This window comes from Eptatretus burgeri, chromosome 13 (genome assembly GCF_056783735.1).
Source record: "Eptatretus burgeri isolate ZD-2024b chromosome 13, Ebu_testis_v1, whole genome shotgun sequence".
NCBI classification, from domain to species: Eukaryota; Metazoa; Chordata; class Myxini; order Myxiniformes; family Myxinidae; genus Eptatretus; species Eptatretus burgeri.
In genome coordinates this window covers 55,812,333-55,837,332 of record NC_140973.1, presented here as the reverse complement: position 1 = coordinate 55,837,332, position 25,000 = coordinate 55,812,333, and the positions used below count along the sequence as shown (strand labels likewise).

The window sequence follows — 25,000 nt, the reverse complement described above, 5'->3', positions numbered from 1 at the left end:
GCCTTCCTCAGCAGAGAAAACAGTGAAAGCTCACACACCGCCCGGTATTGCACACAACCAATTGCAGACAAATTGTTCATGTCTTGGCACTAAATACTCTCCACCAGCATGTCCACCTGCAGACGTGTTCAAAATTCTTACTTTACAAAAACCTCAAAGCTTAATACACTGTCTAACTAGACCACAGCTTTACCCCTTTGGGCCCCAGAAACGTTTCAAGAGCCATTGCAAATCAACAGGAAATGTCTTGGGAGCTATTTTTGTGCACCAGTGGCTGCCTATCCATGGTTCTACCTTGTGATGAATACGCCGGACAGCACGCGAGCCTTGTTCTCATACACGTCTCAGCTCACTTGTAAACGTAACTGAGTTTCCAGGTGTAGATCAACATTACAGTATTACTAGTCTTTGATACTGGGATCCCAGGTGCAGATCCCATTTGCCATGTTGTTTTGTCCATTGTGTCCTCGTAATTCGTACAACGATGCACCGATCTCTTGTTGTTATGCATGTGACATTGGTATAACAAGCTCCTCCATGAGGCTGAGACAGTAAAAAAAAAAAAAACCCCAAAAAAACACAACCGTATCCACAGGGAGGGAGCACGAACCTTCATCTCAAAGAGACAGCGTGCAATTGTCTTGAGGAACGGAATTTTTTTTAGATCAACACCACTGTTAGACATCGCTGTGGGAATAACGTCGGTGATGAGGAAAAACAAAGGATCATGCAAAAGAGCCAAGAAGCAGCTATTGAGCTGAGAAACACAAGTGACGGCAATGGTAGCAAAACCCCCGAAATCTCTACCGGCCCCACACAAGGTGAAATAAATGAGGTTGGAACACAGGCAAAGAGAGAAGACAAACGAAAAGGATAATACAAGGGAGCAAAAGTAAATATATTCCACATCGTTTCATTATCATTAATATCCATGAGCAGAGAGCACTCATTAACTCGTACGATATTTCATCTTGCACAATGCGTGTACAACCGAAGGTTTCAAAAATGAACGACGCATTCCACATCCATTTCATTCACCGTGTCAAAAGAATCAAAGCCATGTAAAGAGTTCTTCTGAGACGCAAAGAAAACCGAGAACTTGATTGTTGTTCCATGGCAGACAAAAGAGGAACCGGCTCTGAAGAACTCTATTGTCTTTCAAATTCATGAAACCATACCATGTACGAATGATGGCTTCATTTTTACTTCTTTTATTAAAATAATTCCTCAACCTCTCAGCGCAATTTCCTTGGGTGTATGATACCTAAATGTCCAGCCAATTATCTCCTGATATCAATAATCAAACATATTCATCAATACAGATTATCTTTGTTTTAATCTGACTGTGTCTGGTGTCCAGTCAGTCATAACAACATGGTGCTTGTGGTCCTTGTCCCTTTGCATTTTGTTGTTTCCGCAAACTACCATGCAATGGAATCTGTTGGCAAAATATATGTTTCACAAGGTGTGTGCCTGTAGGTTGGTACCACACTATGTTTCACAAAGTGTAGGCCTTTATGTTAGTACTATGCTATGTCTCACAAGTGTAGGCCTTTAGGCTGGTACCATACTGTTTCACAAAGTACAGGCCTTTAGGTTAGTACTATGCTATGTTTCACAAAGTGTAAGCCTTTAGGCTGGTACCACACTATGTTTCACAAAGTGTAGGCCTTTATGTTCGTACTATGCTATGTCTCACAAGTGTAGGCCTTTAGGCTGGTACCATACTGTTTCACAAAGTGTAGGCCTTTATGTTAGTACTATGCTATGTCTCACAAGTGTAGGCCTTTAGGCTGGTACCATACTGTTTCACAAAGTACAGGCCTTTAGGTTAGTACTATGCGATGTTTCACAAAGTGTAGGCCTTTAGGCTGGTACCATACTGTTTCACAAAGTACAGGCCTTTAGGTTAGTACTATGCTATGTTTCACAAAGTGTAGGCCTTTAGGCTGGTACCACACTATGTTTCACAAAGTATAGGCCTTTAGGTTAGTACTATGCTATGTTTCACAAAGTGTAGGCCTTTAGGCTGGTACCACACTATGTTTCACAAAGTATAGGCCTTTAGGTTAGTACTATGCTACGTTTCACAAAGTGTAGGCCTTTAGGCTGGTACCATACTGTTTCACAAAGTACAGGCCTTTAGGTTAGTACTATGCGATGTTTCACAAAGTGTAGGCCTTTAGGCTGGTACCATACTGTTTCACAAAGTACAGGCCTTTAGGTTAGTACTATGCTATGTTTCACAAAGTGTAGGCCTTTAGGCTGGTACCACACTATGTTTCACAAAGTATAGGCCTTTATGTTAGTACTATGCTATGTTTCACAAAGTGTAGGCCTTTAGGCTGGTACCACACTATGTTTCACAAAGTATAGGCCTTTATGTTAGTACTATGCTATGTTTCACAAAGTGTAAGCCTGTAGGTTGGTAATACACTATGTTTCACAAAGTATAGGCCTTTATGTTAGTACTATGCTATGTTTCACAAACTGCAGGCCTGTAGGTTGGTAATACACTATGTTTCACAAAGTATAGGCCTTTATGTTAGTACTATGCTATGTTTCACAAACTGCAGGCCTGTAGGTTGGTAATACACTATGTTTCACAAAGTATAGGCCTTTATGTTAGTACTATGCTATGTTTCACAAACTGGAGGCTTATCGGCTGGTACCATACCATACTTTACAAAGTACAGGCCTTTAGGTTAGTACTATGCAATGTTTCACAAAGTGTAAGCCTTTAGGCTGGTACCATACTGTTTTAAAAAGTACAGGCCTTTAGGTGAGTACTATGCTACATTTCACAAAGTGGAGGCCTTTAGGCTGGTACCATACTGTTTTAAAAAGTACAGGCCTTTCGGTTGGTACTATGCTATGTTTCAGAAAGTGGAGGCCTGTAGGATGGTACCATGTTAGAATTCAACATTCTCTCCACAGACTGAGGATTCGGTTGACGACAGTAAGGCTGCTTCTGCTCTTTAAACATCATAATGATCACACTAGGTAAGTTTCAAAAATGGTTCCACTCCAATAGATCAGAGTAGAATGAAGAACTGGTCTTGCTCATTAAGGCTAGTGTCGATTTGTGTTGGCAGACAGGTACAACAATGGATGAAATCAACAGGACGGTCAATAAGGTACGCTAAACCTCCATGGGAACCAAGTAGACGCTGACGCTTTGGGCATTAAACCTTTGTCAGAGCAAAAGAGTGATGCCTCACTTTGGATCAGAGCGATGCGTCTTTCGCTCCAACGGAGGGTTAACACTTGAAACGTCAGTTTCTCCTTGCTTCCCACGGCAGTTATCATTCCTCAATCAACGTTTGTTGATTTCATCAATTGTTCCAACAGGAGATCAGATTACTTATGGGGATGACAATTATGTTGCTGAAATAATTCGCATGAAATGTTAAAATGTTCACAATATATAGTAATGGAAGAGTTATGAAAACATACAGAATATAAATGGACATTTAAGGAAATGAGAATATATTGTTCATGCTGGAAAGTTTGCTTTCTTTCTGGGAAGTGTTTAACACCAACTTGTTTAAATTTATACTCGGGACACCTGACTTAATTCTTATCACTCAAAAATTGATGGATGTCTTGAATTTTGAACATGATGTGAGTGTCATCCCTCATGCTTTCGATATTGTATGGCATTCAAACTTGCTTTCCAAGCTGTCAGCCAATGATTTTCAGGATGCCCTCCTTGAATGGTTACTTGGTTTTCTCTGTGAGTACAATCAGTGGGGTGCTCTGGAGAACATCCTGTCCTGTGCTCTACCTCTTGAGGCTAATGTTCATACCAAGACCAATCAATCTTGTTGTTAGTATTGAATCTAAATCAATGAGCTTTCTGCTTCTCATCCACTGTACCATTTTGTTTCTGGGTCCACCATGTACCCCACACATCTAACAAGCAAGCTCGAACAGAATCCTTGTCTGCTGGAAACATGTGGAAAAAAAAAAAAAACAAGTGACCGGTCAAGTACTTGAAACATTCCATTAAATGCAGGAATGTCCCACACTCTCGTTCTGTTCGTCAAAAAGATCAGCTGGCAAATCTCTCAGTACATGTAGTTGGACATCCCATGGGGTGAGGTGGAGTCTCTGGAGCTCCAAAACCACACTGCCAACCATAACCTGTCTTGCGCAGACCATATCTCCAAGCTGACATGGAAGCTGCTCGATATCTGGCTCCACAGATGAAAGTCCATTCCAAGCCATCCACCTCTGAGTACAGTATGAAAGGCCTTCATCCACAGAACCAGGAAGTATGACTCCTCATTCTGAATTGATGTAGCTCTTGGTGACAATCTAATCAAAGGCTCTGAGTTATTGGCATCTCTCGGCTCGAGGCCAAGTCCCAGAGTTGGCTCTTCACTCACCACAGGCAGGTTAATGGTCTTTCAGTTCTCTAATACCCATCTTTTTGTCTCTGTCCACCCAGCCCGCTCCACCGCCCTCGAGGTGGCACATGTTCTCCCACAAACTCACACCTAGTCATCTTACCAAGTCCGAACTTTAAGTTTGCTTCTACTCCTTAATCCCACGTTTTTCTCATTTGTGGAACCGACTTGTTTGATTATCTCTCTTCCTTCATTCCACTTTTCTATAATCTGTGGAACCTAATCCTTACGTTTGTTTCCTTCAGTCTTCCCTCTTCCCTCCAGTCCTTCATGGCTGCTGCCAATTGTCCCCTCATGGTGTCTCCCAAGTCCCATTCTAAAACTTTTCAACACGCAACGACCCCCTTCCTTTTTCCCTTCCTGCCTCTTATCTTCTCATGCTGTTGTGCATCTATCTGTGCATTCTTGTCTGCCCATTACCTTCCTCCTCTTTGCCATTCTGTTAACCCATCACACTGTCCTTTCGCTCCTCCATGAGCCTCGACTTATTTGGAAAATTTTAAGTTTTAAGAAATATATCATCTGTGTGTGTGTCCTCTCTTTTTGTAATAAACTTGCCTTGTCCACTTTCTCTCCTTTGTACAAGATCAATGGCAAAGGCTGTTCTTGCGTCACCCATTTCACGGGAGTTCTAAGTCCCGCCTGCCATCTCTGAAGACAAATAGAGCACGAGTTCTGAAGGTCCACAGCTGTTCAGTCAATAATGCAATCATCGTGATGTTGTATGATCGACGGCTGAGAGCAACTCCAAGAATGTTCTTTAAGATTGATCAGCCGTTCATTGTGCCGGTGTCAACAACCAGCCTACCTTGCTCAGTGTTTTGAAATGTTCTGCGGTGCATGCTCACATGCTTTTTGTTTTCCAAAGCTCTGACACCTGAGTGCCCTCACAAAAAAACACATGTTTCTTGGATTTACCTTGAAATTGCACTGTGGATGTATAATTACGTCATGCAGATTACCAACAGGCATGCTCTCCGGCTCTTTGACTGTGTCGTAACAAAGGTACCTTATTACCCTTTCGCTCAGGAATGACGACAGAGTATGGGGTTGTGTACAGTGTTGTGTACGAGCATGATTAATTAAGTTCACGAAGGAACAATAATGACAAGTAAATCAGTATGATGGTTCCAGTGCACTGTTCAATTCAGCTACTGGTTTTGGCCCCTGATGGCATCATCATGATCTTTGGATGAGCATTTAACATGAACAAGGGGACAAATTCAACTCAAATAGATTCACAACAAGTTGTTATTATTCCGTATAGATCCTGCGGCTACTGGTTGCATCATTGCTGGGAATGTGGCTGTGCCACTGATGCAGTGCCCCCTGTTTCCAGTAAGCTGGTACTCATTTTGCCGACCTCAGAAGGATGACAGGCTGAGTCAACCCACATGGTGTTATCTAACGGCACGACAGGGGGTCAAACTCAAGACCCAAAGATCTAAGGTAGCCATGTTAACCGTTAAGCCAACACCAGACTTTTCAGAACATACGAAAGGTCAACAAAATATTTGAATGCAATTAGGCCATGTTGCTCATGTAATCAAGCACGTATGAAGCAGATCGTTTGTTTTGTACTAACGCAGCTCAAGGATGGGCAAAATGACAGCGAATGCCAAGGCATGTGTACATGGAGGGTATTAATGAAATGATGGCTTCATGTAGCTTTGTGTGCAATCTCTGACGCTCCTGGCGATGACTAGGTATGACGAGGCACACCAGCAACACTAGAGGAGATTCATTGTCTGACACTTTGTCTGCTCCGCTTGTAATCATATGGAATATCATTTCCCTGGCACAAGAGCAAGCATGCGCGCGCGCACGCACGCACGCACGCACGCACGCACGCACGCACGCACGCACGCACACACGCACACACGCACGCACGCACGCACGCACGCACGCACACACGCACACACGCACACACACACACACACACACACACACACTAGGAAGGATATGTATTTGGGCACGAGGTGTTGCCAAGGCTCGGATTGTGAGATTTGGGAGCACTGCCTCCAATGGCTTGCTCTCAACCTTGTGCTGCAGCTCGTGTACTCATCATCGTGCACTCCTGGAAACTTAGTACATCTATTCGTCACTACATACTCCCTGTCTATATAGCACGTACTATATGTATACAAATCAAATACTAACAGAACACTATATAACACTCAGGTCAGTGGCAAACCCAGGGGTTCCCTGGTCACCCAGAACTCCTTCTAGTATGTCATATAGACACTACCATCACTCAGGTAGGTCTCACTAGTCATGATATTTAAGATAGAAACTTGAAGCTTATTGAATTCAAGCTATTTTATTTTTAGTTATGCATTTAAATACTAAATTAATTAACTTTTATATCTTTTTGCACAATACATGCATATCAAAGAAGATGTGAATGTGCATTTATTTGAAAGTTGCAATAAAGTTTTCATGACGTTCATATGACTTAGATTTTCTGTTATTTGGAAACCCCCCCCCCTACCCAATTCCTGGATTTTCCCCTGCAGGTCCACATGACCCTCTCCTCCCATGTAGTACAAGTGGACAGTACTCTCATCCCCAGCTGAGTCCCAGCCCTGGAGCTTCTCGTTCTCCTTTACCATTGATTCACAGTGAGCTCAGAACCAAATGTGCTTTTGCTGGAAAAAAATAGTTCCCTCAAGGCCTGAGCCCAGCCACCATATTCTATACTCTCTGAGTGCCTGCGAAGAGAAGAGAAACAATCGAGCCGTTTGTTTGATGAATCATAAGTTAATGCCCAAATTAGAATGGTTAACGCATTACTTGCATGATGGTGAAGTTCAAAGATTCATTAGTGACAGTTTAGTGCTCAACTTTTCCCACTCAATTTAGCTTAATGCTCATTCACTTTCCATTGTCAAAAGGTTCCTCTACCTTATTAATGCAAATGTCTTTGTTTAATCACAATTGTAATATAACAAGTCCCTTTGCTCTTTCTTCAACCTGCTCTTAATACGTCTCATTGTAATCCTAATATTTTATTATTATTTGGATATCCTATCAATTTTATATGCCAACACTAAGTATTCAGTTAGATACAAAAATAAACTTTGATAGATGTAAAACTATGGAAGCTCACTCTGCATCCCCCTTCTCGGTTATCCACATTCTTCTTGCCTCCCTTAACAGGGGACAATACATGTGGTATATGGGATTTGACTCAGGGGTTCAGATAGGAACACTAAACAGGCCAATCCTTTCACAAATTGAAATTCCTCCTCTATCCTCCCAACCCCTTGTTCTTCCCCTCCACGACCGCTTTACCCTCCCCTCCCTTTCCTCCCTTGAATCCCCCCCTCACAATTTCCAATTCGTCAACTCGACCTCCTCCCTCCATGCATATGTAATATGTAGATGACACCAAAGTGTTCTTTGCTCACACTTGGTACTCGTGCAAAAAAGAAGAAAAACAAGCCGGTCGGCAACATGGGTGGTCGCTACATAATTGCATACTCGTCATACAGTTTTTGACGGATCGGGCTGAAAATTTTTGACGAAGAGGTTGATTACATTGCGCATAAAATCCTGGAAACCGATTTTTGATTTTCGAAAAAATAATTTTTGGGGATTTTTCAAAAAATTCAAAGTCCCGTTGCTAGGCAACGGTGGTGTCCATAGCAACGGTACTCAAAAGCATACAACTCGATCCTGGTATGAACCTATCTGTCAAGTTTCATCAAAATCGGTTGACTCCTCTGGCCTCCAGAGCTGTCCATTACATACAAACAAACATACAAACATAGACAGACGGAAAAAGTGAAAATAAGGGTACTCTAGCGACCACCCAATAATACAAAGTTCCGTTGATAACTCGTAAAGTTCTACTTCGTGCCAAACTTTTCCGGCCAACTCGTCAAACTATCCAACACGAGAGACCACGACAAACGTTTCTTTGTCCAAACAAATACATTGTGTAAACTAGAATGAGCAATCAAAGATAGCAGACCCTCGCCAGGACTTTTGTGCAGTCTATAATATAGACGTACTGGCATTCAAATTGTACATACTTTATCGACGCAATCAGTTCAAAAATGATAATGTGTAAAAATTCTATAAGTTGGCACATGATATGTGGACAAACAGACCCAAATGCAATACCCTCTCCTCCAGTGAGGGTAATAAAAAGTGGTTGAAAAATTGGTCAAATAATAATTACACGATTAAACATACAACAATGCCAACTTCAATAAACTGCAGAATGTTTGAAAATAATTGATGAACACTGCAATGTCAAGCTCGTCAAAATTTGTTCCTCTTTTCTCCAATCTATAGAATTGCCTTGCTGAGGCCGTGCCATCCGACTCCAGGGCTTCAAGCAAGCGGGTACACTACCATCCTATGTCTTCTCCCATCCCGACCATCGATCTTTTCTGCCTTCAATAACCTTCCCCAAAACTCTTACAGGTGACTACGTATCCTCCCCTCCTCTATCTATTTTACTGTCTGTCCTTTCCCTTGTGTCTGGACTTTATCTATGTACAACAAACATAGCGGTGACATGCTCTGACGTCACTCTCCTCTGATAAACAGACCAACCCACTGGATTTGTAAGTGCTCTATCCTCTAAATGCTGAGCATCGAGCGAAGCAGCATTACGTTTTGAACTTTTTTGTACGATCCGGCCAGGGTCGGATTGAACCGCCAACCTGCCAGGCCCAAAGCAGATGCTCAAACCACTGACCGAGTGCATCTGGTACCGTGGACTAGCAAAACATCAGCAGTGTATCGAGAAAATAACCTTCAAGTTTTTGCTACAGATTTAATGAATAATTATTAAACGAAATTTCAAGCAATCAGTTCAGTCTCTCTTGCACCAAATGGACAACAAATGTATCTTTATTTATGTTAATCAGAAGGTGCTGATAATTAATCATAGACTGCAGCTCTTAAGTTGCTGTACTTTTAAGCCTGACAGATAATAATGAAGTCCTAAATTTATATCTCTTGTCCAAGGATGAGAGACACTTGGAGGATTCAAATGATCACTGGTTGTTCTTCTTTCATTTTCTCTTACATTCTCTACACAGGACGCAAGACTTGATACAAGCTTATGCCATCGAACGGCCTTTACACAAGCTGTATTTAAATAGGGGTTGTGGATGTTTCACAAGGCAGAAACAAAGAGTGATCAATAAGTCCATAATGGTGAATTACAGAATGCTATTCTCTACATACTGCTACTCCAATAATTTTATGAAATATTTACCTCTGCCACCAAAGGTGAAGGAGGTTATGTTTTCACCCTAACTGTCTGTTTATTACTTGCAAAATCGAAGATTTTTCAAATATTTTGGTTCGTTGATTTTGTTATTCTGTCTGTCTGTCTGTCTGTCTGTCTGTCTGTTGGGTTGCCGAAATAGGTGACCATTATTGTCAGTAATTCTGTCTGTTTGTCACTTACGAAATCTTTAGATTTCGTAAGTATATTGATGACTTCTGTCCTCTGTTTGTGTGTTTGTGTGTGTGCGTGTGTTTGTGTGTTTGTTTGTAGGCACGATAACTCGAGAATAGAAGAAGCTACCAATGTCAAATTACACCACGTGATTCAGGAGGGTGATGGCTAGCGCTGATTAGATTTTGGTCAAAATCCGTCAAAGGTCAAGGTCACAGTGAGGTCAAACATAATTCCGTAAATTCATGTGGAGAAATGGAGTATTTTTGTTTCGGTCGACGTTACGAGTTCGTTTTAACTTCGATTTTAATTTTGTCTTTGAGTTTTGCGATCGCTTCGGACGCTTAACACTGGGTTGTCGAAATTCTGGTAAAAATGGGATGTTTTGGAGACGTTTTAAGATTGTATAAAAAATATTTCACTCGCTACCACATCTTCACCACCTCCACCATCTACACTACCACATCTTCGCCACTACGTCTGCTTCAAAACGGCAAACAAAGGCGCCAAGGTGGGAACTGCGAGAATGCGCAGGTTTCCCCGCCTGTTTCTTCTGTTTGACTTCCCCGCGCTTTGGAGTGGAGGAGGGGCGATGCAGGTCAAAGGTCAGAGGTCATGTGAAGGAGGGGTCTCATTTTGGGGGAATAATTCTCTGGCCCAGAGCCAAAAACTGACTCCCCCGGCCCCCGCATGGGGCGGGGTGGAGGGAAAGCGTGAGGGAACGCCCTTTTCGGGAACCCTCTCAAAGGAAGGTGGAGCTGAGAACGGGGCGGGGCGAAGGGCGGAGCCCGGCGCTATAAAAGACGGACACGGGCGGGCGCGCTGGCGCTTCCTCTTCAGCCTCTTCCTCTTGAGCGCTTCCTCTTCAGCCTCTTCCTCTTGAGCGCTTCCTCTTCAGCCTCTTCCTCTTGAGCGCTTCCTCTTCAGCCTCTTCCTCTTCAGCCTCTTCCTCTTGAGCCGCTTCCTCTTCAGCCGCTTCCTCTTGAGCCGCTTCCTCTTGAGCCGCTTCCTCTTCCGCCGCTTCCTCTTCGTCTTGGCTGGTGGGCTGGTTGGTCTTCGGTTGGTTTTTGTGGAGAGTTGGTCTTCGGGAAGAGGTCCTGCGCCCGCGCCTTGGCGAGTGGCCCTGTCACGAAGGCACGGACGGGAGACGCGGGAGCGCCAGTAGTGAGGTGGACCTGCGCGTCCGGACGGGGAGTGCCAGAGAGGGTTCGCCGGCCGCGAGAGAGGTCGGAGCCAGGCGCGACCACGCTGACGGTCGTGGGAGAGGGACTCACCAGCCATAAAAGGGAAGTCGCGACTTCTTTCTTTCTTTTCTTTGGGGTTTTTGTGTAAATGTTTGTGGGTGGCGCCAGTCTGGCTCAAGTAGTATTGTTTTAAGTGTTGCCGTGTGTACGTGTATAGTCGGTTGTAGCTCTGCATCGTTTCTTTTGTTACATTTGCTTTTTGTGCATAATTGTATGGCTGTAAATATGTACCTTCCGTGCTTGTGTGTGTGCGTGTGAATAAAATGCTTGCTTGTTGAACTGTTCCCGCTCTGCTCCGTCTCTTTTCCTTTTTTATTGACCCTCCATCTTGCATCACGTAAGGGGTACGTAGTGGGTGCAACATCCCGGTAATTAATCGGAACCGTTGAGGCCGACGATAACGCCGCTCGGTTATCACTGTAGCACGGAACGGACCGCTTAAGCGGTTCGTGTCTGGAGTCGGCCCATGGCGAGGTGCGATCGCCCGGTTGACCATTCGCGCAGGTACTTAGGTAGATCGAATTTGGCAAGCAACCCTATCCTGCGCAGGTGGGCAATTGGCACGATCGTGGTGAGGTTAAACCCCCACCCGTGACTAGCTCCCGGCGTTGTTCCAAGAGGGTCACGACTGAATTGTCCGTCCGGTGGGTGACGTGCCGCGATTCGAGTTACGTGGCTGTTCGCACGCCGGCGGGCGTGAATTCGCAACAATCGCATGATATCTCAAAAAGTTGTGGAGAGGTTGGGTGTGTGACCACGCCGAACCGTTTCGATTTTGGTCAAGATCTGAATCTGGATACGCGAATTATTTAATTTTAAAGTGATTTTTCACCATTGAGAGATAGGGCCAAAAACGATATATGGTATGATATTTCAAAAATGTATTGGGCCGATATGTTCTCGTGGATTAGGCATTATGTGGCGGAGGTATGCGCTCTACTGAGTGTCCTCGTTTTTTATACGGTGTTGTTAGCCCACAGACTTATTGATCAACCCTCTATTGATATAACATTTTCGAACCACCAGTGTGAATCATTCATACATTCTTGCATAGCTAATGGTTTGTCCTGATTTGGATGAAATTTAAAGAAATAATAGAGCTGAAATAATATGTAATAAATGCCCAGTTCCAGTAAATAATCACTGCTGTGTGAGCGTTCAGGGTAGATTTTGGAGCGTGACCAAGTGTGAGATTCTTGAAGAATGGCAGCGTGTGACCATAAGGGCCTGGATGGCATAGGATGGAGGGAAGAGCGGGCAGGAGGAGAGAAGCAAGAAGTTTTCAACTCGACTACTCATGGCACGTGGATTAAATAAACTGCTCGGTGAGTATATGGATTAAGTAGACTGCTCAGTGCATACATCGATAACTAAGTTGTACGGCGTGTACGAGGATTAACCAGGTCATCTGGTGCATACATGGTTTAACTCGGCTGCTTGAGGCACACGTGGATCAACTAGGCTGCTTGGTGTATACATGGATTAACTAGGCTGTATGGTGGGTACGTGGATTAACTCGGCTGCTTTGTGCATACATGAATTAACTCGGTTACTTGGTGTATACATGGATTAACTTGGGCTGTATGGTGTGAAGGTGGATTAACTCGGCTGCCTTGTGCAGACATGGATTAACTCGGCTGCTCAGTGTGTACGTGGATTAACGAGGCTACTCGGTGTGTACATCAATCAACTACACTGCTTGGTGTGTACGTGCATTAAGTTGGCTGCTCGGTGTGTATGCGGATTAACTATGCTACGCTGTGTGTACATGTATTAACAGGGTGCTCGGTGTGTATGCGAATTAACTAGGCTGCTCGGTGTGTATATGTGGATTAATGAGGCTGCTTTGTGCATAAATGGATTAACCAGGATGCTCGGTGTGCACATCAATTAACTATGCTGCTCGGTGTGCACATGGATTAAGCAGGTTGCTCAGAGTGCAGAGGGATTAATTATAGGCTGCTCGATGTGTACATGAATTAACTACGCTGCTCGGTGTGTACGTGGATTACCTCGGCTACTTGGTGTGTACATTGATTAAATCTAGGCTACTTTGTGTGTACATCAATCCATAATGCTACTCGGTGTGTATGCGGATTAACGCAGCTGCTCGGTGCATACGCGGATTAACTAGGCTGCTTTGTCAGCATGCATGGATTAACTCCGCTGCTTGGTCGGCATATGTGGATTAACTTCGCTGCCTGGTCGGCATACACGGATTAACCTGGCTGCTTGGTCAGTATACCTGGATTAACTAGGCTGCTTGGTCGGCATACATGGATTAACTAAATTGCTTGGGTCGGCATATGTGGATTAACTTGGCTGCTTAGTGCGTACTTGGATTAACTAGGCTGCTTGGTCAGCATACACGGATTAACTAGGCTGCTTGATCGGTATACCTGAATTAACTAGGCTGCTTGGTCAGCATACATGGATTAACTAAATTGCTTGGGTCGACATACGTGGATTAACTCAGCTGCTTGGGTTGGTATACGTGGATTAACTCGGCTGCTTGCGTTAACATACGTGGATTAACTAGGCTGCTTAGTGTGTACATGGATTAACTTGACCACTTAGGCCTAAGTCACATTTGGCGCGGTGGCCGCAGGGTCTACAAAATCTACGGCCACTAGCAATTATAGGGCGGCCGCAGTATTTCCATGGTCACACAATGTACCGTATTTTCACGACCAAAAGGCGCACCGTGCCAAAAGGCGCAGTCTAAGTTGTGTGTGCCGTTCCTGTATTTGACACACACATAAGGCGCTCCTCACGATAGGGCGCGGGTTTTATATGAATATCCTCTACTACGTACGTCCGCCGTACAACAACACACTCACACAAGCACACAAGTGTGCGTATTTAAAAATAGATCGGGAGCAAAATTGAGTTTGGTTGTGCTTTATTAAAGTATTAGTTACAAAAATACTAAAACAATCAAATACCGGTAATAGTCTTTAATCAAATCCATCGAAATCCTCATCCTCTGTTTCGGAATCGAACTGCGCTAAACCCAACCTAGCAGGTCCACCTTCCTCGCCGTCAGAGTCACTTTCTGCACCGTGCGGCTCCTCCGAAATGATGCCGGCTTTAGCGAAAGCTCGGACAACAGTGCCAGCAGACACGTTAGCCCAGGCATCAACAATCCAGTGGCAAACTGTGGCGTAACTCGCCCGGCACTGCCTTCCACCCTTTGTGAAGCTGTGCTCTCCTTCGGTCATCCACCGCTCCCACGCCGCTCGCAGCCTCACTTTGAACGGCCGGTTCACGCCGATGGCTCGGCTGGATCCGTTTGTCGCAGATGTGCTTGCTGCAGTAGGAGCGGAAGTTTTCCATCATTTCTTGATAATCCGCCGGACGTTGCTGCGCTATCGTAGTCCTGGTCCGGATGGAAAAATGGCACCGTTTCATGAAGCGAAAGCACCAAGACGGACCTCCGTGGAAATGTTCGATTTTCATTTCCTCCGCTATCGATACTGCCTTCAGTCGGATCGTGACCGTCGAAACGCTCCTCCCACTTGCTCTTTGCTCAACGATCCACTGCTCAAGTCTTTCCTCCAACTCTGGCCACCTCGCCTTGTTTCCACGGAAACTCAGCTGCGTCTTCTTCACCTGTCGCAGCTCGTTTTCCAGCTTCCTCCACTTTCGAACCATCGACTCGTTGATCTGGAAATTCCTCGCCGCGGCTCGATTCCCATGTTCCTCCGCATAGCTGATCGCCTTCAGTTTAAACTGAGCTTCATAAGCGTGTCTCTTTGCCATTTTCGGGGTTGTTAAAACAGCAATGTTCTGCATACCGCACATACCTGTTCTTTTATACACACAAAGGGCGCACTGCACTATAGGGCGCGTCGCACATTTTGACAAAAATCTAAGACGTTTATATGCGCCTTATAGTCGTGAAAATACGGTAGCAGTCACATATGTTTTTATTTTTCGGGGATCCGCACGGCGGCGTATTTATAAATTGTGGAGAGCGAAAACGTGGGGATACCGTACGGTCTTTGATTTGATGTCGCACGGTGACCTTAGGGCATCCCTGCGGCGGCCATAGAATTTTCAAGGCAGACACAAGTTGCCCGCAAGCCGACCGCAGGGGGACTGCAGGGGGACTGCAGGGGGGCCCCAAGGCGAACGTGCGGCCAGACAGACGGTAAAGAGTAGGTACAGTATATATACCAGCTCTTTTTTTACTGAAATAAAAATATAACAGTTCGGAATATACCAGTATATATAACTGAATATACCATAACTATAATATATATATATATATATATATATATATATATATATATATATATATATATATATATATATATAAGTGAATATACCAGTTCGGAGTACTAGGCAAACACCTATACTCCGATCTCTAGCGGTAGCGCACGGTGGACGCACGGTCGACGCAGACTGCCACGGAGGCTGTATGTAGGACGCACGGCGGCGTAGGGGAACCATACGTCGACCCTGCGTTGCTCGCAGGTAGTCACACAGACCGCAAGGCCACCTTATGTTGAACACAGGGACACCTTAGGACTACCCTACGGCGACCGTGGAAATAGTGCGGCCACCGTAATTTTTTGGGGGTTGGCAAAATTCATTTTTCATTGATAAGAGCCTACGGCAGCCGCACGAATAACGCAAGCCCACCTTACGCCCTACATACGGTCGACGTGGAACACATCTACATCATGGCTTGGCTTGTCGAATTGCTACGGTCAACGTAGAAATGAAAGTTATAACTCCGCACTATAATTCCACGGCGACCCCTACAGCCTGTAAAAGATAGCCATACGGCGTCGGGCCACCCTGATGCCACCTCAGAAACTGCGGCCGCCGCACATTTCTGTCAATTCAGGGGGGGGGGGTACGGCCGCCGTATCCTAGCCGTAGAGCAAATGTGACTTAGGCTTTAGTCTGCATGTGGTTTAACATGACTGCTCGGTGTGTGCCTGGATTAATGAGGCTGCTCAGTGTGTATGCGGATTAACATTCAGCGTCTCGGTACATACATGCATGAACTAGGCTGCACGCACAGTGCATACGTGATTTAACTAGACTATTATATTATATCCTCTCTTCCTATTCTTTTCTCCAGTTCCGTAATGCTAATCATATTTTCCTCACTGTTTGTTGCAATGTCTCTATGTTCCCTGATTTGAGAGACTTATTTTAAACATTTTCTATTTTCTTGATTATGACGACTTTTCTGATTGTTAATGTCCTTTTAAAAAAAAAAATTGTATACCTTGTCGAGGCTCGTATGAGACTAACACAATGCATAGCAAGGGGGGCATGAGACAACAGGGGCGGGAGTGCGAAGGACAAAACAGTAGGGAACAGAGACATTAGGAGATCTGTGGAAGGGAGAGGGATGGGGCGGGAAACACGGGGTATACAAGATGGACACGCCAAGGACTTTCAGGAAGGAAAGCAGGTAATTTGAAGGGGGTGGGTTTGGGGTGGATTAATGGGGGTATAAAAGATCGAGGATTTGGATGGGGGACGATGAGAGGAGAGGGGGTGAACAGCTGTTTTGAAGGCCTGGAGGAAATAATGGAATTGAAAAGAGTGAGGGAGTTTATTCCAAAGGTGGGAAAAAAGAAGAATGAAAGAGTGAAGGTGAGCAGTGATTCGTGAGAGGCCCAAAGACTCAGCCTCACCGCGGGAGATGCCAATGATCCGAAATGCCTTGGTTTCCACAGTGTGAAGCCGAGAAAAGTGGGAGGCAGGAGCACCAGCCCAGAGGGGAGAGCACTACTCCATCAGGCTGCGGACGAAAGATTTGTAAGTGGTCAGGAGCTCAGGTGGGCCGAGGAAGGACTTTGCACGACGGAGGATTCCCAGTCTGCAACTGGCTTTGGAGGCCAGGTTGGAAATGGGGCTTTCCCAGGAAAGGTCATGGCAGATCGTGAGACCCCAACTGCCTAACAGCTTGAAATCAAGGACTTCTTCCAGAGGATTGTTGAGAAAGTGGATTGGGGGGGGGGGGGGTCCAAATGGTTCTTTTGGAGAGACAGTGAGTGTGAGATTTGTCCAGATTGAACGACAAGTTCCACGTGTTGGACCAGTTTGTGATTTTACCCAAATCTGCAGTGAGCGAAGAAGCTGCTGCTTGCCGGTCTGAGGGATGACAGATGGTACGGCAGAGGGTGGAGTCATCAGCAAAGAGATAAAGAGGATTTTCCAGAGAGTCGGAGAGATCGTTGATGAAAACTAGAAAAAGAACAGGGCCCAGAACGCTCCCTTGAGGAACTCCAGCCTGGACAGGAAGAGGGGATGAAAGAACTCCATTTAGGGCCACACGTTGACTGTGACGCGAGAGGAAGTCTGCGCGCCATGAGTGGAGATGGCCTTGGATACCATAGGAAGAGAGTTTGGTGAGTAGGGCAGGGTGCCAGACCATGTCAAAAGCACGTGATATGTCTAGGAATATATGTCTCGGTCCTTGGTTGATATACTTGGATTAACTAGGCTCTTTGGTCGGCATACATGGATTAACTAGGTTGCTTGGGTATATATGTCTCAGTCCTTTTTACAATCCATCAATAGTGCTGCACACTGCATTTTTCAATCGTTTATCAATATCTCAACTGCTCTTGTACCGTTTGACTCGAAGCATTATGCTTTTGACGTGCGACTAGACCAGCATTTAATTCAATATTAAGACGACTGCGCCACCAAGCCCAACACCATCGTATGATCCACAATTTAAAGCCAAAGTGACACTGCCATTTCAAACATTCCATTGCTGAGAGCACTTGTGCTACAGGTGCAGCATTCTCTTCCAGGCAATGAAATGACCTTGCATTTTATATCCTCGTACTGCTATTTCCTGTTTCAAGGAGAGAGAGAGAGAGAGAGTCAGAGAGTCAGAGAGTCAGAGAGTCAGAGAGTCAGAGAGTCAGAGAGTCAGAGAGTCAGAGAGTCAGAGAGTCAGAGAGTCAGAGAGTCAGAGAGTCAGAGAGTCAGAGAGTCAGAGAGTCAGAGAGTCAGAGAGTCAGAGAGTCAGAGAGTCAGAGAGTCAGAGAGTCAGAGAGTCAGAGAGTCAGAGAGTCAGAGAGTCAGAGAGTCAGAGAGTCAGAGAGTCAGAGAGTCAGAGAGTCAGAGAGTCAGAGAGTCAGAGAGTCAGAGAGTCAGAGAGTCAGAGAGAGAGAGAGAGAGAGAGAGAGAGAGAGAGAGAGAGAGAGAGAGAGAGAGAGAGAGAGAGAGAGAGAGAGAGAGAGAGAGAGAGAGAGAGAGAGAGAGAGAGAGAGAACTGTCAAAATACACATGAAATGTAGCTGAACAGGTTTAGCTAATAATCTGTCGATTGTTGTTTTCTTTTCATTTCATTTTTCACAAGCACCACATTCACTTCTGCATTCCAAGCACTAAAAATGCCAGCCACATCCATTTTCATATTTTCTCTGCCAGCAAGATGGCCCAGCTCAAAATGTATTAAACTACTGTTGTTCAAGTTATCATTGCACTTTGTAAAGTCAATGCATACCATAAGGCTGAAATGAGTGCGTCATTTGTGCAGAAGAGAAAACCAGCTCATGAGCAACTTAGCTAGTGTATCACCACAATGCTACTCAAATTACTGCCTTACTGCCCTCCCTGTAATGGCCTCAACACACTGCCTTCGCCGTACTACCATTGACATACTGCCCTTCTCTGGCCCTTCCAACTCTCTTTGCCTCTGTAGGTTATTCCTTCCTCCACAAACTGCAAATCTTGCCAATATCTAGACGAGTGGGGTTTGGTTTGGGGGGAGGTGGATCAAAAGTTGGGGAAGGGGTATGAGAAAGCCGCCTACTCCCAGGCTACTTGCCCAGCCAGCCTTGGCCTCGGGGCATGTTGGCATCGGTCAACTATAGCTGATTGGCTGCGTGGAAGGTGGCATGCTGTAACTCATTCGTTAGCCTTGAAGGGACAGCCGCCTGGGAGGAACATAATGTTTGCAGTCACATATGTTGTGGCACAGCACAAGTTGCTTGTAGTGGAGGATCCTCATTGCTGAGATTGTACATTTCGTTCAAATCCGTTGTAGACCATTTCACTCCCTTGTGTATGTCCTTAGCTCTGCTGTTGTCAGGCTGTGTGTGAGCTATGTTCAAACACTGAAGGAATAACTATCTATGTACTGCTGAGACCGATAGCGCTTTAGTGCTCAGCAGACGATTCCCCACAAAGAAAAAGCGAGAGTAAACAAAACGGTTGTGGTGGAATGTTACTTCCATGTTTTGTTGACTTAGCAAAGAACTTGCGATTTTGTGCCTGCTGAATAATTTGTGTGATGGCAATTTGGCTTCTGGGCAGCAATCTGAAACAACTGCAAGTTGCTTTTCCTTCACTGCACTGATATTTTCAACAATCTGTTCTTTAACCTTGAGCTTTCAGATTTGGCTGATATCCATACCTTGATCTCCATCTCCTTCCTGCTTATCATCTGAAATCACGACATGATATATCTTACCGTTGATGTATTGGTATATTACCATCCTGCGTTCCATCCATTTGCTTGTCTCATTTGTTGCTCACAGAGAATGCTTCCATAACTTCTCAAGCAAATCTCGTCTTCTCGAGGACCACCGTTTCCATTCTTTCCCACCGATATCTTTACATAATTGCTACATTTCTCACCCTAATTGTCCTGATCGTTGTGCTCCAAATGCTCATGGCCCAAGACATGACAATTGAATTAAAGAGGGATCACCTGTAAACGCCCGATTAGCCCCACGCAACTACTTTGTGGGACGAGCCCTGCATGCATTTTGCTGCATTACTTAATCCATCTGCTCCCAATAGCTGCTCCCTACGCTCCTCGTATCCACTCTCGTGCACAGCGAACCGCTCAATAGCCGTGCGCCTTTTTAGCGCAGCAGAAACACACGAATCGATGCATAAAACACTTTAGCATCTGCACCTTGGCATTAAAGGAGCTCGTGCCACAACAGTTTTGCTCTCCTGCTGCACAACAAAGCTTTGACAGAGAATAAAATGGGCCCATTGCTTTCATGGGACAGAGCTGTCCAGCAAACACTGAACACACAAACGTAGAATGTGCCCCATAAATTTGTGCAAATGGAGACGATGTTCGATGAAATATTTGGGGAGAGAGTTTGGAGACTTCTTTGGATCAACAACCAGGTCTTCTACCCGAGGCAACCTGTACCACCAAACTTGGTAAGCAAGCATCTCTTATGTGGCGAGCGCAGGCTTCTCGGTATAATTGGCAGATGTTTCCCTCAACTCAAGCTCCTGGGTCACAGTGACAAGTGTTGTTGGTCGTCTAAGGTGCTAATCAAGTATCCATTGAGACACAGCTTGTCCTTGAGAAACAGCTTACTTAGATGATCAACACATACATCTTGAGGAGATGGAGCCAAGGAAAGAAAAAGCATGTCCACGACTTTCCCTTTGCCAAGGGAATTACGGTGTTTCAAAACCACGATTCTAAAGCACTACCTGGCAACATACTTATTAGTGGCTTCACCTGCGCTCTAAGGGGATCTGGGACAATCTTTGTACCCCGTGATCAGACCCAGATGAGCGAGCGATCGATGAATTGAAGTACTCAGGACATGTGAAGGTTTTGTGCCACCTGATGCTCCTATCCATGTAAATCGATGCCAAATCACTGTGCACCCTCGGAGTGCCACCCAGATACACCTTAGCCCAGGACGTCCAACGGAATTGTGTTTTTCATTTCCTTGAGTTCCCATGCTGCTGTTGTTGCTGGGCTTACCTATCAACAGTATCCCCCTCTTCCAGGCGACTCCCAACCCCCACTCACAGTCATGACTCAATAAAAGAAGAGCAAACATCCTCCTGATGAGAAGATATTTCAGACAGGATAATGCAGCCAATGGTTTTACACATGAAACAAAATCTAACCAAAGGCGAGTATCGCTAATGGAAGAGAAGCTCAAGTTGTTGTTAAAGGTTCCCAAAATGATATCCACACCCTCATGTCCGGGGGTTCCGATACGTAGATGCAAGTTTGTGATGAAACCGTTCTCCACCAGAATATCTCGTTTCCTTCCATCTTGTATTTTAATCCACGATCCAAGTAAGCAAAATAGATATCCCAGCACGGTCGTTTTAAGGAGCTCAAATGAGATTTCAACTCGAAGCAATAACACGCAGGCCTAATGGCGTGCCAATAAGCCCGGGTCAGTGAGAGCCACATCCTGCTAACTTGAGGGTTTTGGGCTCTCATCCAGCCAGGCCATGACCTTTGACAAGCTTCTCACCTTTACTCGACTCGAACATGAGCTTTTCATACAGTCTTATTGAGTTAACCTCACTTCGATGGGGTCTCGGTCTCGAATCTGTGGGTGAAGTTTTCCCATTGGGTTTGGGGTCCAGTGATGGAGATGCACGTAATCATTCTTGAGCACTGGATGTCGAATTAACCCAGAAGCCCTCATCCGATTGAAAAATGATGGACGCAACACTTGAGATAAATTACGCTTTTGTTGCAATAGGATAAATTAATTAGCTTCAACCCACGTGATGGCAGGGAAAACGGTGAGAAACAATAAATTGCAATTAGTATACGTCACTTAATTGGAGATGTTACAGACAGGAGGTCCTTAGGACATGTACATACAAGCACATTTCACATAATAGAGAGAGAGAGAGATAGAGATAGAGATAGAGATAGAAATAGAGAGAGAGCTTCACGTGGCCTTAACCAGACATCATTAAAGGGTCAAGACCAGTGTATTGTGGTCTGCATCGTGGTTGAATGCACCATCACAGTTAGCTTATAACGGCTGATAAAGGTTGGGACTCACTTCCCAATAAGTGTGACTCAAAGTACAAAAAAAAAATCGATTTTGTGATGCGGATCTCGAGCATTGTGACGTCGTTACGAGCAACACAAATGCGACGACATCACAACTGCACAGCACTTACATGAAGTCAAAAGAATAGCAATGCATGTAACGGTGCACGTGAGAACACATAGCACCACTCGGCGAGAGAGAGAGACAGGAGACAGGAGACAGGAGACAGGAGACAGGAGACAGAGAGACAGGAGACAGAGAGACAGGAGACAGAGAGACAGAGAGACAGAGACAGAGAGACAGAGAGACAGAGAGACAGAGACAGACAGAGAGACAGACAGAGAGACAGAGACAGACACAGAGACACAGCGACCAGGAAAAAAGATCCACCAGCCCCACCACCCAACTCCAGTGGTACAAGGAGGGTCCACGGACAGAAAGAAACGACCATAAACAAACCGAGACGAGCACTTACCGCGAGCAGAGCAAGGGCTCTCTGGTCTCCCTCGTGGGTTTCGCACGCTCCGGATCCCCCCGAGCATCCTCCGTCGATCCTGCGCTCGAGGCCCCGCGGATGTGCGCGTGCCCCGGACAGCGTCCGGCGGGCTCGTGCCTGCAGGAGGTCGTTGTCTCGTCTCTGTCGCTCACGTTGCCGTGCCCAAGCGACCTCGTAGCGAGTCTCGCAGCTCAGGTGATGCTGGCGGCACTGCTCAATACGTTGTCTCAGCCGCTGCACCACGGCGGCTCGCCTCTGGCTGTGCGGAGCCTGCGGCTGCGAAGGCTGCTGATGGTGATGGTGATGATGATGGAGGTGGTGGTGATGGGGGTGAAGTTGATGTCCTGACAGCGGCATCGCCGGGACTGGAGGCGCCGCGGGGGGCCACGGAACACCGGTATCCCCCATTATATTCGGCGAGCCGGGGTCGTGGTGCCGATAATGAGACGAGATCGGTGTGTGAGAAGCTTCGCCTCGGAGCCGCTACATTCCGCGGACGCCGGGAAATGCCTCTCGATCGTAACTCCCTCCCCCTCACTAACAGCTCGCTCTACGTCCCGCCCGCGCACACAGAGGGACTAATTCGAGGTGCGCTTCCCGTCTCGATCGACGGGCACACTCGGCCAAGAGCCCTGCTCCGCCCTTTTGCCTTTTCCCCACTCCCACTCCGCGGCACCTCCTCCTTCTCCTCCTCCTCCACCCCGTCTGGGTCTGACCCTCGTCGCGTCTCGCTCCAGGTCGTTCGTCCCGTTTCCCCGTGAATGCGTTCCTGACGGGAATACGATCAGTCAAAGCGAATCGTCCCACACACACACATATATATATATATATATATATATATATATATATATATATATATATATATATATATATATATATATATATATATATATATATATATATATATATATATATATACATATATATACATACATATATATATATATATATATATATATATATATATATACATATCCATATCCATATACATACATATGTTAAATTCAGACAGTATATATATACGTATATATATATATATATATATATATATATATATATATATATATATATATATATATATATATATATACATATATATATATATATATATATATATATATATATATATATATATATATATATATATATACACATACCTACATACATCCACATATATAATGATCTATCTGAATACATAATTAAATTTCTGTTTATATACTGTATTTATACATTTAAATATCGACTACAGTATATATATATATATATATATATATATATATATATATATATATATATATATATATATATATATATATATATATATATATATATATATATATATATATATACATATCCATATCCATATACATACATATGTTAAATTCAGACAGTATATATACGTAAATATATATATATATATATATATATATATATATATATATATATATATATATATATATATATATATATATATACACATACCTACATACATCCACATATATAATGATCTATCTGAATACATAATTAAATTTCTGTTTATATACTGTATTTATACATTTAAATATCGACTACAGTATATATATATATATATATATATATATATATATATATATATATATATATATATATATATATATATATATATATATATATATATATATACATATCCATATCCATATACATACATATGTTAAATTCAGACAGTATATATACATAAATATATATATACATATATACATACACATACCTACATACATCCACATATATAATGATCTATCTGAATACATAATTAAATTTCTGTTTATATACTGTATTTATACATTTAAATATCGACTACAGTATATATATATATATATATATATATATATATATATATATATATATATATATATATATATATATATATATATATATATATATACAGATAAATGTATAAAAACACACTATATGTTCATAATATATTGTTCATGAGTGTGTAAACAGTGACACAAGCTCGGTATTTGCGTGGTCGACGACTGATGGTGATGGGGACGCGCATTTGTGATTCAACAACAGCAAAAGCGCAAATCGGTATGATTTGGCCGAAGATCCTAATACGTGGTTCGTTGTCCGATCGGTTGCGCATCTGGGAGTGGACAAACGATGCTCTCGCCCCAGAATGGACAATATCATGAAAGTTTCGCTGGACACGACGCCAAGAGCGCGGAGGGGAGGAGTCGGGAGGGATGAGTCTGGAGGGGAGGAGTCGGGAGGGGAGGAGTCTGGAGGGGGTGAGTCTGGAGGGGGTGAGTCTGGAGGGGTGAGTCTGGAGGGGAGGAGTCTGGAGGGGAGGAGGCGGGAGGGGAGGAGTCTGGAGGGGAGGAGGCTGGAGGAGAGGAGGGGATGAGTCTGGAAGGGAAGAGTCGGGAGGGGAGGAGTCGGGAGGGGTGAGTCGGGAGGGGGTGAATCGGGAGGGGAGGATTCGGGAGGGGATGAGTCGGGAGGGGAGGTGTCTGGAGGAGAGGAGGGGATGAGTCTGGAAGGGAAGAGTCGGGAGGGGAGGAGTCTGGAGGGGTGAGTCTGGAGGGGTGAGTCTGGAGGGAGGAGTCTGGAGGGGAGGAGTCTGGAGGGGAGGAGGCTGGAGGGGAGGAGGCTGGAGGAGAGGAGGGGAT

General features: G+C 44.6%; 2 protein-coding genes across 2 annotated transcripts in view; one reads left to right on the top strand and one right to left on the bottom strand.

Moving 5' to 3' along the window:
• Positions 1 to 22,991, bottom strand: part of LOC147014524 (uncharacterized) — a 124,013-nt gene extending 101,022 nt beyond the window's left edge. Inside the window, exon 1 of the mRNA XM_085852527.1 lies at positions 22,329 to 22,991. Within this exon, the coding sequence (XP_085708653.1) occupies positions 22,329 to 22,757 (429 nt within the window). The 5' untranslated portion in view covers positions 22,758 to 22,991. The remainder of the gene's footprint in view (positions 1 to 22,328) is intronic.
• The window catches only part of LOC147014519 (peptide chain release factor 1-like, mitochondrial), a 98,847-nt gene continuing 91,283 nt past the window's right edge, over positions 17,437 to 25,000 (top strand). The window contains exon 1 of the mRNA XM_085852535.1: positions 17,437 to 17,455. The gene's annotated coding sequence lies outside the window, so the exon portion shown is untranslated. The remainder of the gene's footprint in view (positions 17,456 to 25,000) is intronic.